The sequence below is a fragment of the Carassius gibelio genome, chromosome B19 (assembly GCF_023724105.1).
Source record: "Carassius gibelio isolate Cgi1373 ecotype wild population from Czech Republic chromosome B19, carGib1.2-hapl.c, whole genome shotgun sequence".
Lineage (NCBI taxonomy): Eukaryota > Metazoa > Chordata > Actinopteri > Cypriniformes > Cyprinidae > Carassius > Carassius gibelio.
Genome location: NC_068414.1, coordinates 14,355,560 through 14,373,684, shown reverse-complemented (window position 1 = coordinate 14,373,684; position 18,125 = coordinate 14,355,560). Strand labels below are relative to the sequence as shown.

At 37.1% G+C, this 18,125-nt stretch overlaps 1 protein-coding gene across 2 annotated transcripts in view; it reads left to right on the top strand.

Moving 5' to 3' along the window:
• Positions 1-17,505, top strand: part of rims3 (regulating synaptic membrane exocytosis 3) — a 69,261-nt gene extending 51,756 nt beyond the window's left edge. The window contains exons 3-9 of one of the 2 annotated variants that reach the window (XR_008158677.1): positions 8,493-8,634; positions 9,580-9,692; positions 10,540-10,641; positions 10,742-10,881; positions 11,925-13,636; positions 13,710-13,811; positions 14,794-17,505. Coding sequence is in view for 1 of the 2 variants with exons in the window: in XM_052583972.1 (XP_052439932.1) it covers positions 8,493-8,634; positions 9,580-9,692; positions 10,540-10,641; positions 10,742-10,881; positions 11,925-12,137 (710 nt within the window). In the remaining variant the exon portion in view is untranslated. Of the gene's footprint in view, positions 1-8,492; positions 8,635-9,579; positions 9,693-10,539; positions 10,642-10,741; positions 10,882-11,924 lie in introns of both variants that reach the window. The other variant, XM_052583972.1, reaches the window with a different exon arrangement.
• The last annotated feature ends 620 nt before the right edge of the window (positions 17,506-18,125 follow it).

Genomic DNA, 18,125 nt, shown 5'->3' with positions numbered 1-18,125 from the left:
CACAGTGATAAAAAGGAAAATAACAGAATCAATGATGCAGACAGTTTCCGATAGGAGGCAGATGTTAAATTCAGCTGCTCTACAAAGGCAACAGTGTAGTTATGCAGCAAAGTTCACTAGCATAAGCAAAAGGCACCCAGTATTGATACAAACACTGTACTTTACTGTATGTGTCACATGGCAGCAACTCAATGCATTTAGGCATCTGGATGTGGTGAAGGCGACTAGCTGAAGTTCAAACCGAGCATCATGGGTAATGGGGAAGAAAGAGGATTTAAGTGACTTTGAATGTGGAAAGAACAGGAAACGGAAGCTACAGTTTGCACAGGCTCCCCAGAATTGGCCAATATAAGATTGGAAAAACATTGCCTGGTCTGATGAGTCTAGATTTCTGCTACCTTCTGCTACATTCAGATGGTAGGGTCAGAATTTGGTGTGAAGAACACGAAAGCATGGCTTATGGTGGTGGTGTAATGGTGTGGGGTATATCTTCTTGGCACACGTTGGACCCAGTACCAATTGAGCATTGTTTAAACACCACAGCCAACCGGAGTATTGTTTCTGACCATGTCCATCCCTACGGTGTACCCATCTTCTGATGGCTACTTCCTGCAGGATAATGCACCATGTCACAAAGCTCAAATCATCACAGACTGGTTTCTTGAACATGACAATGAGTTCACTCTACTCAAATGCCTCCATAGTCACCAGGTGTGCAGCCAACAAATCTGCAGCAACGTTTCCAACACCTTGTTGAATCTATGCCTCAAAGAATTAAGGCGGTTATGAAGGAAAAAGGGGGTCCAACCTGGTAGTAGCAAGGTGTACCTAATAAAGTGGCATATACATATAAGGGTTGTTATTGTTAACGTGTTAATGCATGCAATTAATTTTAAGATAATTTAACGCAGTTAACACAAAATAACTGAAGCATGATTTCTATTCTCACCCTTTAACCCAATTTTGCTTCTCTGCTTGTGATCTGATCATTTTAAGCTGGTAAACTCCGGGAAAGTTTTCAGTCCATTGATCCTGGAAGCTAATGCATTCAAACAATCTGTCCAAAACAGTGCTAATATAAAGGAAACCAGGCTGATTACATCGGAGATTGCAGAGCTCTGTCGTATTCTGTGATTGTCTCTGAAGAGCACAAGCTCTCACATGAAGTACAGACTGAATGGACTGTCAACATCCCACTGCTGTATGTCCAGATGAAATGCAAAATACATTTTCTTAACTTGTTTACCAGTCTCACTAGTACAGTTTTGATAGATGAAGACTGCAATCAAGGTAAAGATGATTGCAGTGGTGTACAAGCGTCATACAGTAAGCATGTGTGAGTCCATTATAATAATATGTGTATGAGTGCTCTTGACACTCTGATCACACATTGTGGGCCCTATTTTATGATCTAAGCACATGGTCTAAAGTGCATGGTGCAGATGCACTCAGGGCATGTCTGAATCCCCTTTTGCTAGTTTAACTATAGTTTAATTATCGCTGGATAGATGAGATATGGCTGCAGACCAGTGCTGTCCTCCTCCTAAGGGCTGGGTTGAGGTTCCTTCTCCTAGTAGACATGGCAGGACTGAAGTCAGGAAAAAACAGCAGTGTGACATTATCCTGTGTATATTTCACTGCGTATGCTTAAGGATTGCCGATCTTTTTTTGCCATCTCATTACACAAACACATAAAAGTACGCGGCCACTCAAAGTAACATTTTTCTTCCGTCACAGACGCGATGAACCCACTCAATCTCAATATCACGTCCTTTCAGTGAAGGTATCCACTCAGAAGGATTCGCTCTGAGGAAGCTGGCTGCATTGGAGCTTTCTGCCCCCTCTGGAAACCCCACTAATCGCAAGGTTTTTCTCCTGTTCCTATCTTCCATGTTCGTCACTTTATCGTTAAGTTATTCTAGCTGCTTTCTCAGGTTCACAACTGCCCTCCTATCCTCACGTACAGCTGCTTGAATGGAATCGACTCAGTCACGTGTCTGTTTTGCCGCGATGGCTAGATTTTCAACATCTGCTTCTAGTTCTTTTACAGAGGTGTTGGTCGCTTGTATGTTCATATGTAGGTCACGCTATGCCGGGGTCAGTACAGAGTCTATTGCATCTCTTACTGTCGAGGCCACAACAGAGTTCAAAGTACTTTTCTGCTCTTTAAGTGCTATCTTGATACCATTAGCAATGGCGCCGTCGAGATCCTCTTTGGTGATGGCAGAATCTTTTAATATTTTCTTTATTGGTGATTACAATGCTCAAATGCATTTGCTATTTAAACAATGCTGCGCAGGACGCGAAAATGAGAACTGCGTTGGGCTGAAACTAGCAAAAACTCTTGCGCTGCTCCTTGTGCCGCATTGCGCCGGATGTATGATAGGGTCCTATATTTATGCACAGCACAGACATTTCCGTACATTCATGATAATGAATGGATCTGTCTACAGTAGTAGATATATGCAATCAGCAGGCCGTTAGTTTAGTTTTAGTTTTTTTTTTGTTTGTTTTTTTGGCATCTCCATGTGGTCCTGTTTGGTATCACAACTTGACTTCTCTAAAATCTAAAAAAACTTTTTGCTGTTGCACTGTACACATAGTATAAAATTCCCCCGGAGTCTCACACAGCCAGACCTTTGACTTATGGCAGGGTACAACAGGGCTGACGGCCCACCTCAAGAAAATGTGTTTTTCACTGCTCCCATAGTGTACAGTTTCAAGGGGGAAAGTATGTTTTTAGAGAACTTTGATGGATCAACACATTTTGTGGAAGCCTTTTTTATAAAGCACTTTATACAGTACTGATTGTTTCAAAGTAGCTTCACAGTGATAAAAAGGAAAATAACAGAATCAATGATGCAGACAGTTTCCGATAGGAGGCAGATGTTAAATTCAGCTGCTCTACAAAGGCAACAGTGTAGTTATGCAGCAAAGTTCACTAGCATAAGCAAAAGGCACCCAGTATTGATACAAACACTGTACTTTACTGTATGTGTCACATGGCAGCAACTCAATGCATTTAGGCATCTGGATGTGGTGAAGGCGACTAGCTGAAGTTCAAACCGAGCATCATGGGTAATGGGGAAGAAAGAGGATTTAAGTGACTTTGAATGTGGAAAGAACAGGAAACGGAAGCTACAGTTTGCACAGGCTCCCCAGAATTGGCCAATATAAGATTGGAAAAACATTGCCTGGTCTGATGAGTCTAGATTTCTGCTACCTTCTGCTACATTCAGATGGTAGGGTCAGAATTTGGTGTGAAGAACACGAAAGCATGGCTTATGGTGGTGGTGTAATGGTGTGGGGTATATCTTCTTGGCACACGTTGGACCCAGTACCAATTGAGCATTGTTTAAACACCACAGCCAACCGGAGTATTGTTTCTGACCATGTCCATCCCTACGGTGTACCCATCTTCTGATGGCTACTTCCTGCAGGATAATGCACCATGTCACAAAGCTCAAATCATCACAGACTGGTTTCTTGAACATGACAATGAGTTCACTCTACTCAAATGCCTCCATAGTCACCAGGTGTGCAGCCAACAAATCTGCAGCAACGTTTCCAACACCTTGTTGAATCTATGCCTCAAAGAATTAAGGCGGTTATGAAGGAAAAAGGGGGTCCAACCTGGTAGTAGCAAGGTGTACCTAATAAAGTGGCATATACATATAAGGGTTGTTATTGTTAACGTGTTAATGCATGCAATTAATTTTAAGATAATTTAACGCAGTTAACACAAAATAACTGAAGCATGATTTCTATTCTCACCCTTTAACCCAATTTTGCTTCTCTGCTTGTGATCTGATCATTTTAAGCTGGTAAACTCCGGGAAAGTTTTCAGTCCATTGATCCTGGAAGCTAATGCATTCAAACAATCTGTCCAAAACAGTGCTAATATAAAGGAAACCAGGCTGATTACATCGGAGATTGCAGAGCTCTGTCGTATTCTGTGATTGTCTCTGAAGAGCACAAGCTCTCACATGAAGTACAGACTGAATGGACTGTCAACATCCCACTGCTGTATGTCCAGATGAAATGCAAAATACATTTTCTTAACTTGTTTACCAGTCTCACTAGTACAGTTTTGATAGATGAAGACTGCAATCAAGGTAAAGATGATTGCAGTGGTGTACAAGCGTCATACAGTAAGCATGTGTGAGTCCATTATAATAATATGTGTATGAGTGCTCTTGACACTCTGATCACACATTGTGGGCCCTATTTTATGATCTAAGCACATGGTCTAAAGTGCATGGTGCAGATGCACTCAGGGCATGTCTGAATCCCCTTTTGCTAGTTTAACTATAGTTTAATTATCGCTGGATAGATGAGATATGGCTGCAGACCAGTGCTGTCCTCCTCCTAAGGGCTGGGTTGAGGTTCCTTCTCCTAGTAGACATGGCAGGACTGAAGTCAGGAAAAAACAGCAGTGTGACATTATCCTGTGTATATTTCACTGCGTATGCTTAAGGATTGCCGATCTTTTTTTGCCATCTCATTACACAAACACATAAAAGTACGCGGCCACTCAAAGTAACATTTTTCTTCCGTCACAGACGCGATGAACCCACTCAATCTCAATATCACGTCCTTTCAGTGAAGGTATCCACTCAGAAGGATTCGCTCTGAGGAAGCTGGCTGCATTGGAGCTTTCTGCCCCCTCTGGAAACCCCACTAATCGCAAGGTTTTTCTCCTGTTCCTATCTTCCATGTTCGTCACTTTATCGTTAAGTTATTCTAGCTGCTTTCTCAGGTTCACAACTGCCCTCCTATCCTCACGTACAGCTGCTTGAATGGAATCGACTCAGTCACGTGTCTGTTTTGCCGCGATGGCTAGATTTTCAACATCTGCTTCTAGTTCTTTTACAGAGGTGTTGGTCGCTTGTATGTTCATATGTAGGTCACGCTATGCCGGGGTCAGTACAGAGTCTATTGCATCTCTTACTGTCGAGGCCACAACAGAGTTCAAAGTACTTTTCTGCTCTTTAAGTGCTATCTTGATACCATTAGCAATGGCGCCGTCGAGATCCTCTTTGGTGATGGCAGAATCTTTTAATATTTTCTTTATTGGTGATTACAATGCTCAAATGCATTTGCTATTTAAACAATGCTGCGCAGGACGCGAAAATGAGAACTGCGTTGGGCTGAAACTAGCAAAAACTCTTGCGCTGCTCCTTGTGCCGCATTGCGCCGGATGTATGATAGGGTCCTATATTTATGCACAGCACAGACATTTCCGTACATTCATGATAATGAATGGATCTGTCTACAGTAGTAGATATATGCAATCAGCAGGCCGTTAGTTTAGTTTTAGTTTTTTTTTTGTTTGTTTTTTTGGCATCTCCATGTGGTCCTGTTTGGTATCACAACTTGACTTCTCTAAAATCTAAAAAAACTTTTTGCTGTTGCACTGTACACATAGTATAAAATTCACTTTTTTTTCTTTCATATGTGCTTAAATGGGCTCCTTTGGTGTCCTTTTGGAGTTTTTTTAAGTGTCCTTTTTTGAAAAGACATCTAAATCTATCTTGAATTTTTGTAAAAAAAAAAAAAAAAAAAAATAATAATATATATATATATATATTATGGCTTTTATAGAATATATTTAATATATTTACATTTCTATTTATTATCTTGCCTTTAGCCTAAACAGCAGGTGTATTTTTCGTCCCAAAAACAAAGTTTTTACGTATTCTTCAGTTACTGAAAACTGTTGATTAAATTACCTCGAACAAAACTAAAAATCATTAACAAGACATTTTTTGTCTTAAAATATTTTCTGTAATTTTATTGATTTTCATTAATCTATGAGAAAAGTAATATCAACTTTGTATTGTTGCCCATCCGCAGGGAGTTTGATTGACAGGTCATCTGACGATCAAAACACAGAATCTGACGATTTTATTTTATTTTTTCTTGACAAACAAACCAGACAGGAGAGTAGATTAGCCTCGGTGGACTTGAAGTTGAAAAGCGGTGTGTATTTCAGTGGATGAAATAAGTACCTTCTGATGTTCATTCATGTTTATTTAATGCTATAACTAGTAAAGAGAAAGAGAAGATCGGTTTACATGTCGCTTTAACTAAGGCACTACAGTGATCTGTCACGACACATCTAAGAGCCACAAAACAATATTTATTTAAAAAGCCTGGTCCCATTGTTTATCTGTAGGTATCAATACATAACATGTACAAGCACAAAACATTTTTGCATGTATTTATTGATACAAAATTGACAATTTATATGTATTTCAATGTTTAAAACTTACAAATCCCTACGTATTTTGAGCTAAAAATGTAAAATATTTACATATCTCTTATATCAGGAAATCTATTTTAATTCAATTTTATAATTTTATCAATAAACGATTTCGATTTTTATACCACTTTTTCTACCCCTTAAACCTAAACCTACCCATTTTATAGCGAATATACATGTTTATCATTTTATCAATAAGAAATTTAGATTTAAGGCCCTTAACCTACCTCCAAACCTTAACCTACCCATTTTATAGTGAATATAAAAGGATATAAAGCGTTATTGACCGAAATATACATGGAAATGGCCATTTCACTAACAATACAGCATCAAAAATATTTTTGTAGTCGCTAATACCACTCCTACATCTGAACCTAAACATTACTATTTCTGTACAGTTCAAGAAAAAACATGACAAGACACCTAAATGCAATTACAATCATTTATTTATTGCTAAAATTTTAAAAGCAGTACCAAAAGTCATCCAAATGAAGACGTGTGCTGACCATAACAACCAGACTGCTAAAAATAAATTTAAATAAAGCGGGTGGCACTTTGACTATAACTGAATTTGGGCATGGGTATGTGCTCAGGACAGAACATTTATCAAACATGTGAAGTTTGGGTCAGATCGGACTTTGCTAGCCTGAGTTACAGCGACTTCCTGTTTCATGGCGAAACATCAACATTTGTCAGGCCGTCAGGGACACGCCCCTTTACCAAAACTCAAGATCTTCACAGTTTAGCATCACAAAGGCCTTAAGGCCTAAGGTACTTGAGATTTTTCTTGTAGGAGCTCGGCAGCATGGGGACCACCCTAGTGTGCACTTGATAATGGATGTAGCACTTTATAACTCCCGGGTTACTTCCGATGGGAGCCCCTGGGAACACGAAACATGAAGGTTTTTAGGCTGAAAGCTAAACTTAGCATTGTTTATTATCACCTACTGTGTTTTTGATGAGCCCTGTTACAAATGTAACCACCATTTTCATGTGGTTTATCTCTTCTGATTTCCATATTTGGTGCTTGAGGACAAAAGCAAAAGCATTTTAGTGATCATCGCGCTCTTCTGCTATGTCTGGATTGATTGTTTGGCAAGAAAGTATGTCAGCTAAATTCAGCAGCTGGAAGTCACGCAGGGTATAGGTACAGATGAGTTTACATTAGTACCTGAGGAAATGACTTCTGGTATGAAATATGACTAGACTATATAAGCTCAGCTGTCTTTTTCATAAACACTGGAGCGGTTCATGCAGTGCGGTGTAACATGCCTGTGGCACTTTCCATTGCACTTCAATGCCTGTGACTTTTTTCTATTATTAAATACATAAAGGTCTTGACCTTCCTTACTGTATTGTAATCATGTAATGTTATAGTTGTGATATAATCGAGTGAAATTATATTTTATTTGCCGTTTTTAACCGTTAACTTATTTCTCATTGCTTGTGACACCATTAACATCATCAGATTAAAACGGTTTTCATTTTCACATTTTAGTGTTGATTAGATTCATGAAGCATAGCCATTCAGCTCTGCTTTTTTGTGACAGAGATCATATTATAGCTTTCATTCATATTTTGAATGACTTCTTTGCCATTTCTGTTTTCGTTGTAATTTTAAAGTTTTAGTAATTTTTACTCCAGTGAAACTAAATGAAAATGAGAAATGTTTCTGACTATCTGAAATGAAATAAGTTCTTTTAAGTGACTTATTTCAGTTCAAATTTGTATTGTTTTATTTCGAATGTTTTTTTTTTTTTTTGTGTGTGGTTTTGTTAAATTTATCTGCGATAACCTGTTCTGTTATTCTAGAAAGATTATTTATTTATATATTAAAAAAATTATTAATAAAAAGCGTTATGATACAAAGTTTAATTAAGACATGTTGGTAAAAGGGTTGCAAAAAATATATAATAATAATTAATGGATTTAATGTTTAGTTTGACCTCCTGAGGTCGACAACCAGCATTTCTGACGACTCATTTCACTGTTCATTTGCAGAAAAATAAAAGAATATACACTCACTGGACACCTTATTAGGTATAACTTTCTAGTACCGGATTGGACCCCCTTATGCCTTCAGGACTGCTTTATATTTCGTGGCATAGGTGCTAGAAAAACTCTTTCATATTGATATGCAGTTGCTGAATATTTGTCTCTGCCCAGAAGTTTGGTGCCCAATTCATGGAAAGTGAGCAGGGTTGTAAATGTGTGTGTGTTTGTGTAGACGGTGGAACAAAGAAGCTGCGCAGCACCATCCGGCGGAGCACAGAGACAGGCATCGCGGTGGAGATGAGGAACCGGGTCACACGACAGGGCAGTAAGGACTCAACAGATGGCAGCACCAACAGCAACAGCTCTGATGGGACGTGAGTGTGACCCACCACCTCACACACCCCAAGAGGCTTAGATCTCACAAAACATGTCCACGGTTCAAAATCCAGAGAAAAAATCTCATGTATCTCATGTTTTGCATAGAATCAGCAGAAACCTATTTTTAGCACCACAGCTGTTTAGTTTAATTTAGATCATAAATTACAACTGTATTTTATCATGAGATGATATGATAACATATTTGTTTCACATTACAGCAGGAAATGTGTTTAATTGCCATATATACAAACACACACACACACACACACATATATTTATTAGTGCTGTCAAATGATTAATTGCATTCAAAATATGAGTTTTTGTTTACATATGTGTGTGTGTACTGTTCATATTTATTATGCATACATAAATTAAATTTTAAAATTAAAAAATAAAAATGTTCTTAAATTAATTTAAATTTACATAAATACACAAGTATACAGTATGTAGGCTATTTTGAAAAATTTCCATGTATATATTTATATCCATTTACTTTAAATGATATATAAATATATTTTGTTTATGAACACATTTTTCTTAAATATATGCATGCATGTGTGTGTATTTATACCCTAACCCATACATAATAAACATACACAACACACACACACATATAATATGTAAACAAAACTGTGTTTTTGGAATGCGATTAATCGTGATTAATCGTTTGACAGCATTATATAGATTTATACAAATATTGGATATTTTTCAATCTGATTATATTGATTAATGAAAGAAATAATCCACAGATGAATCAATTAAACATCCTGTCAAAATCCTATCTAGTTCCAGCCCTATATATGCTCAGATCTTGACATGACTCACTCATCTGTGAGTGTGTGAGGTACTGTCACAGGAAATGATGAAGCAGCACTATATATTGTACTGGTTAGAAACAAACCTGCTTTGTATTGATGAGTTTGATTGATGGCTCATTTCAGCTTCATCTTCCCCCCCACTCGCCTCGGCCCTGAGAGCCAGTTCAGTGACTTCCTGGACGGTCTCGGTCCCGCTCAGATAGTGGGGCGGCAGACATTAGCCACACCGCCGATGGGTAAGACGCTGGCCAGAATACACTCAAACACAACAATGACCATCAGGATAAAAGAAAAATCATGTTGCATTTTTATTCTGGATTCATAATACATAAGATACAAGTTTCTATAGAAATGAAATTTTAGTTGATCACTTTAAACTTTAAACATACAAAAACTAAAAAACAATAGATGTAATTATGAAATTGCATATAAAGATACTTAAGTTCTGCTTATTTGGGTCAGAATAAGTGCTTTAAAGTTAAGCTGAATAATAATAGATTAAGTATTATGCATTTTTACTGAATTGCAAGTACGATTAAGCGATAGCGTATTTGAAAATATTTAAGTTCAGAAACCATTAAGTTCATAATTATATTACAATCTTATTTTACAATTACAATTTATTTAGCATTTTTGTTCTACTGACTGCCAAACATAAAAAAAGCTTTATTCTTCAATTTGGAAATTGACGATCAACTTGAGCACATTGTACTAGAGGTATAATGTAGTACACTAAATAATCCATTAATATATTACTATGAAGGATTTGTCCGAATATATTTTTTATTGGAGTTTTACCTGTACTTTTGAGCATATACACAATATAAAATAATATTGTACTGTGCTCTTCTGTTTCACTCCATGGCACTGATAAATTGTAATGTTTTCAAGAGCTCATAGTGGCTGAACTGGAGTGTCTGACTTAGACATAATATGTTTCTAATCTCTTCTTTTATGATCAAACATCAAGACAGAAACTCTCAGGAGTGGAGCTTGTGTCTTGTTCTGTGTCTCCACCTGCTGTTAATGGATCCCATTGCAAGAAGGCTTTCATAAGCGTATGGTTTCCTCTGTGTACTGTAGGTGATGTTTACATCGGTGTGGTGGATAGAGGGGGTCAGTTAGAGGTCGAGATCACACAGGCCCGAGGTCTGACCCCTAAACCAGGCTCAAAGAACATTCCAGGTACACCACCGTTAAAACATGATTCTGTTTGATACTTTTATTCACAATACCTGTTAGCTAAGAACACTGTTTCATCATTGGGTGCTTACTTCTCTGTCAGCAACATATGTAAAGGTTTATGTCCTGGAGAATGGAATGTGTCTCGCTAAGAAGAAAACCAAAGTGGTGAAGAAAACCCTGGATCCAACCTTCCAGCAGTCCCTGATGTTTGACGAGAGCCCGCAGGGGAAAGTGCTGCAGGTATCCAGTCAAAAACACTCCAGCTGTCCTTCTCAAACACACACTTCACAAAACAGCAGACTAGCAGCTAAATACACAGTGCTCCCAAAAAAGGATTTAAGGCCATAAAACGTTTTGACAGTCTCATTCGAAACACAGGAGTGTCTATTGTCTCCTGTTTTACACAATCCATATTTTGTACAGACTTTGTAGTGAAAAATATACTCTTAAAATATTCAATATAATCATACACAAAATAACATGAAAGCCTATATCAGATTAATAAATAACCATATATATATGTTACAATATTGATCTAAAATTATTTTGATATTTTATTTTTTAATAGTATTTTAGGCTGACCAAAGCTGCATTTATTTGATTAAACATAGTGTAGAAACAGTAATATAGTGAAATATTATTTGAATTTTAAACAGCTCCTTTCTTTTTTAATATATTTTTCAAATGTAATTTATTTCTGTGACCAGAGCTGAATTTTCAGCATCATTCCTCTGGTCTTCATTGTCACATGATCCTTGAGATATCAGTCTAATATTATCATTTGCTGCTCAATAAATATTTCTTATTGCTGTCAGTGTTGAAAACAATTGTGATGCTTAATATTTTTGTTGGAAGTGTTTTCAAGATTCTTTGATGATAAGAAATTCATAAGCAACATCATTTATTTGAAAGAAATGTTTTGTAACATTATAATGTATATTTACTACACCTTTTGCTGAAAGTGGTCCTTGCTGAAAGTATAATTTCTTATATATATATATATATATGTATTACTGATCCCAAACTTTTAAATTGCCTTGTTTATTTACTGTTTTATGGCAGAACATTTTAATTATAAATTATAAAACAAAATATGTACTGGTCAAAATTAAGAAAAATACATTGCAACATTTTTAGATGTGTCCAAAAATTAAGCCATTGCCATTGCATCACATAAGAAACTCAAATCAAACCAAGAGCAAATGCTAAAAAATATTTAGGACCACTCTATATTAAACCTCTCCACATACTGATCCTTCATTTGTAACCTTTAACCTCTCCAGGTGATCGTGTGGGGCGATTACGGCCGCATGGACAGCAAGTGTTTCATGGGAATGGCTCAGATCCTCCTGGATGATCTAGACCTGACATCGATGGTGGGCGGCTGGTACAAGCTCTTCCCCACCTCCTCTCTGGCAGACCCCAGCATCGGCCCCCTGACACGCCGACTCTCCCAGTCCTCGCTCGAGAGCGCCACCAGCCCCTCGTGCACCTAGAAACATCCACATCCCCTTCTAAATATGCCTGTCTTCTCTATCTCTACGTGTGTATCTTCGTTCAATATACCCCGTCACTGACCCCAAACACATGAACACACACCCTGATAGATAGAGCCAACTCGCCCCGGGGCTGGAACGCTCCTCTTTACCGATACAGATATTAAGAGTTGGATAGAAATCAGGCATGACACATAACACACACACACACAAACAGATCCTCGCAGATGGATATGGGTGTAACCAGCAACGTGCCGTCATAGGGTTGTGAAAAATCAGTCACGGCTAGTTACATACAGATCCACTGTCTGCAGGTCAACCGATAGGGGCATTTAATAAACCCGCCGAGAAATATTCCTGACAATGTAGCATTCGTGTTGACGTCACGTCACACAGGAAGCAGAGTGGGTTTTCCAAGACTAGTAGTTTCCAGACATTTCTCTATGCCAAACCCGATCAAAAGTTGTATTTTTTAAAAACCAAAGCAATTCTTATTATCTGTAGTGTTATATTATAGAGTATGGATATGTAGCAGAGTCAGTGACTTAGATGAAATGCAAAAAACAAACACGTGTTAGAAAAACTCGTAAGGTGCGGTCATGTTAGCGAAATTTTGCCGGCAAAGGAATCCTGTTTTCAGTTGTCGACAGTGTAGTGTCTTATTAAGTCACTGTCATACCAAGAAACTTTTGGCATGGCAATTTTGTGACCAACACAAAGATGAACGAAACATGCATTGTGACTTTTTCGCCCTTGCGCGAAATGTATTGCTTTAGAAATGACTGTAATTCGCCTGTAAAATTTCAGTAAATGTGATCGTACCTCTAGACTACATTCATAATTAAACTTATAAAGGGCAGGGCTTTACTCCACATGTTAGGTTATTTATTAGAAATGCACACAATTCCTGTCGCATTAAAGTAGCGTATTCTTTGTTTTCCTTTTAGGAGAGCTGAATAAATAAATAGATAGATCGATGTTTATGTATTTATCGACTGCATTCTGCACGTTAACTCGCAACCCTTGTTGAGCAAAATATGTAAAGTGCTATTTTAAGCTTGCCTTTAAAATTACGTAGACTTATAGATGGTAGGTTATTTATTTTGCTAATGTTTCAATCGCACTTTTTGTCTGAACCGAGTTGCAGACGTAATCGAGGGAATTGAGCCCTCTGGAGGAGAACCAACTGTCCTGTTAAACCAGCAACCCTCACACACAGCTGCATTGTGGGATATGCCGAACGGTGTCCGCTGGAAAACAAGAAAACTTTTCTTGTAGCAAGTAGCGAAGCTTTCTGGGAAGTTGAAGCCGCATTAGACTTTACCGCCTCAAGTAGTTTTGGGTTTCTTTCTACCAGCATTTGGAACTGTTAAAGGCCTTTTCCCGTTTCCTGTTACTCTCAGGAGGTCACGCTGAACTACAAAACACACACACGCAACAAGATGAGGACTGGTGATGGGGTCGCTCTCTCAACAGGATCTTGAAGCCCAAATCAAATGGTATTCTATAAATTCCTGGACACTTTTTTTTTTTTGGTCTTTCTAACCATTGTGACTATTCCTGTCCAATCAGCAGTCTTCTTTAGCTTCGTCTCTGAAGCTGAGTGGCTCTAGACGGTTTCTTCAGTGGATCTTCGGGGTTATGGAGACTTGTGGAAGGAAAGCAACACTGTAGGTAAAAAACGAAGTATTCATCTCACTCTTGTCAGCCTCCTAGATTAGATTTCATAGCTTCTCTGAACCTATCAGAGCCGGAGAAGGTTTCATTCATATCATATAATCTATGTACCAGTTTATTCATGTCAAATCAGTCACATCTTCTGCAGAGGTGATGCCATTTGTGACACTATCAGTAAGAGCCAGAACATTATTCATTTCGAAATTCCCTTATGGATCATTTGCCAAATCATTAAAGACGTTTGTATAATTTAGTCTCTAAATTAAACTCTCTTGATGGAAGCGCACAAACACTATTTGATTCTCTGTTTTGCATCACAATGTTGTAGATAGATCTGCTTTTAAAGGCGGATTATGAGACCATCAGCAAACCATTTAATCTGATTTATCATTTTGAATGCATCAGTGTTTGAAGTATTTTTGTACTGTTTTGTACATGTTTTTTTTCTATCTGCCAATGTCACAGCTACACTGGTCAAGATGTACAGCACAATATGACACCATTTATCTGGATGTTCATAAGAAAGTGTGCCTCACATTCCATACTTTCAAAATCTCTTGTTTTTATTATCCTAGGCCATATCATAAGTGCACTTTACAGTACATGAACACATTTCAAAGCATTGGGTAAGATGTAGATACTATAAAATGAATGGTGGGTTCATATAGAGATTTCTCTTTAAATCCTGAGAAACATTTAGTCATTACTTATCCCTTTATTTATCTTTTCTCTGTTCATAAGACAAAGAATCTTTAAGGACAATTTCAAGTTTTATTTTTACGTGATTACAAAATCAGCTGAATCAGAAGACACGTTGTGCACACTTAATATATTTGCATTTTAATTGTTTCTGTAAGGTCAAACGTATAAGTTGGACTAAATAATGGGACTTTACACTTTCTTAATTTCACACGAAATTGGCAAAATCTGTATTTTACCCATGCCAGATTTAACATATTTTAAACATTTTACTTTTCAGCCCATCGGTTGTTCAAGCTCGGAGGTTTTGCCTTTAAACATGCAAAAAGAGTTTCTGCTATCTTTCACACACGTCTTGCTTCTTTTGTATTTGCACAAGTCTGATTGTGTTGCACCTTTGTCTTTTTCACTAACAGACAAATGTCTGAACATTAAATTAGGAACAAAAAATGACTCCTTAATTCTAATTCAAGATGAAATTGTATTACTGTACTGAAAACAAATTGTATTTGCAACTGAATGTTTGTCCTTGGTAAACACACATGAAATGACTATTAGATATTGGTATATTTTCTATGTGACTTGGGAATTTGGGATAATATACGTATCCCCTTTACTGTACAGTGAAGTAGTTATAAAATCTTACTGGTCTTGCATTTTTGCAAAGAGTCTGAATGCATGAAAATTTGTACTGTATTGCTCTATTTTTTTTAGGTGTAGTGGATGGATGTAGATTGTTGCAGTCCATAGCTAAACCAAATGCAACATTGACAAAAAAAATAAATAAAAAAATCTAGATTTGCCGCTTCCAGATTTCTGTGGTTCTGATATTTCAACATGGAATGAGAATGATCTGATCTGTTTTGCTCTGACATGAAACCTTTGAGTATGATGTTGTAACTTTCAGAAAAAGTGGCTGGCATCTGGCTTGTTTAAATGCTTGAACTACTTCATGCTTTTATATGCGAGACCCCTTCATGCTTTTCAATTCATACATGGTGAAGTCTGAAGAGTCGTTCTTGGCAGTTTTATGGCATGTGCAGTTTCGGTGTGAGTGTAAGTGACACCAGCCTGACTGGGGAATGATCTTAATACACTGGATACAGATATCAATATCAATGTGATGTTATGATGTAAGTGTGGGCCAACAATCATAGCGGAAACAGTTGGTTGTGGTGGTCAACCTGGTATTCATCCTTACTTTTTTATTTGCATTTAGAAAGGCACAGTAGATTGTAAAACTGAGAATGAGGTGTAAATTTAAACCTTTTATTTTATGAGATTTCGCTTTGTTGGGTATTGTATGATGTATATAAATTATGTAAATGTCGACAGATTGGTTTAATTTCAAATAGGAATGTAATCCCTTTACATCTTTCTGGGCCAGTTAAAGGAATAGTTCACCAAAAATTAACATTTACTCCCCCTCCAGCCCTAAAAAGTTGTAGATTACTTTTGTTTTTTGGAGATATTTAGCTCACCAATGGATCCTCTGCATTGAATGGGTGCAGTCAGAATGAAAGTCCAAACAGCTGATAAAAACATCAAAATAATCCACACCACTCCAGTCCATTTGCATATTTTTCTCCTGATTCAGACAGGACAAAGAGGGCTCATATTTTAGTAATGGTCTGAAGTTAAAATGTAAAATTTGTTTCCTACAAACATGCAACTTTCAGCTTCACAAGATGCTAAATGATGGATTGGAGTGATGTGGATTATTGTGATGTTTTTATCAGCTGTTCGAAATCTGACAGCACCCATTCACTGCAAGAGGATCCACTGGTGAGCAAGTGATGTAACGTTAAATTAATCCAAAACAGTACCCATAAAGAAACAAACTCATCTACATCTTGCATGGCCTAAGGCTGAGAAAATTGTAATTTTTGGGTGAACTATTCTTTTAAACCCTTGTGAAGTCTTTTTATGAACCCTTAATACCGTTTTTGTTACATTTGTGAACAAATATAAAGACTAATAAGGATATATTGAGCTTTTACCTTATTTTTGTAAAGTGAATTATCTTACAAAGTGGTTTGTTGAAGGAAAGGCCGTGGCTTGTTTATTGCCTTATTTGAGAGTTTCTTATAAGGCTTAGACATGTTTTTCAGGAGTGTTTTGATTTGATATTATTAATGATACGGAAGTATCTCTATCTTGAATGTATGTATTAAATATTCCATGTTATTGTATTATAAAACACATTTTTTGTAAAATGGCCTGGAGCAAGTAAGCATTGTGTTTTCTTTGCAACACGTGTCTTTATTTTCTCAAAGAGCCATGCAGTGTCTTAAAATTAGGCTCTATTTTTGGTGATCAAACATTTCAAAGACATGGAATTAATGAAAATAAAATGTTCTTTTATTTTATTCAAATTATATGATTACAACCTTGAATTAATTGTACTTTTGGGTCAGACTGTCTTTGGAAAAAGATTTATTTTACTAATGGAAACGGTCATTTGTGGTCTGTTTTCTTATCCTTGTAGCAAAGCTGTTAGCAGCTCTTTTGTTGTCACCATAAATCAGCCATTCATATTATTCATGCCATTGAAAACAGCACAAGACATTGTTGAGAACTTTCACAAGAGATGTAGCTACTTTGAAAATGATGTAACCCACTTCAGTTTTAAGTCTTGCACTTTGAGAGAGCGTGATCAAAGATTTGTCAGAGCAAAAGTAACCCCCAAAACATTTAGAAAATGATTTGAGCTGACAGTGCGCTGCTTTGGAATAACAGAATGGAAAAGAGAGTTGTATGGGGAAGCTGTAATTTTATACTTGTGCTTTGTAAATGTTTTCTATGTGCTGTATTTGATAATGTAAAACTGGTATTTTTGTGGTTTGTACGCTGCAGAACTGATTATTTAAGATGCACGCAGTTTTATAAGAAAAGGTTGGGAAACTTATTAAACAAATATTTTGACTGAAGCCTGTATCTGCATGCATATTGACTGCTGGAAGCTGGAGGTCAATAAATATGATTTGAATCATCTCGTCTTTGTGTCCGAATGGAATATGTATAAGTGGGTTTTAATCTTATCCTGAACCATATACACTCTTAACCCATTTGTGCCCAAATTTTTCTGAATGGTTTCATGCATATAGTCATGTTAATAGTGCCGTATGTGAACATGTTCTGCATTTATTTTCCCCAGGTTTTAGTTTATTTTCTTGAAAATCGTATTTGAATGTGTGGCAACTATAGTTGCCGGTGGGCAAATATGTTGTGTTCACCCCTTCAGGGTCAAATTTGAATAGGAGGAGAGCATTTTGCATCTAACTCAAAATAACTGCTTTCAAAAGATCAATCTTTATCCATAAATTAATTATGCATAAAAGTTGAAGAACATTCAATGCGACCCCCCAAAAGAGTTGCTTCTAGCTTATAATTGTTGAATATGAAAACACAATAAATCCATTTGTCTTAAAATGGTGGAACATAGTACAGAACATATAGTGCAGCCGTTAAGTTGACCCAACAGGGTACTTTGTATCAATAAGTTTTTAACGTCCGATAACTTTACCAAAAATGACCCGATACAGACGGGAAGGGATATTTTTGAAAATGTGCCTGCAAATTATTGTTTCTTCGCGGAGTTTGCACGTTATG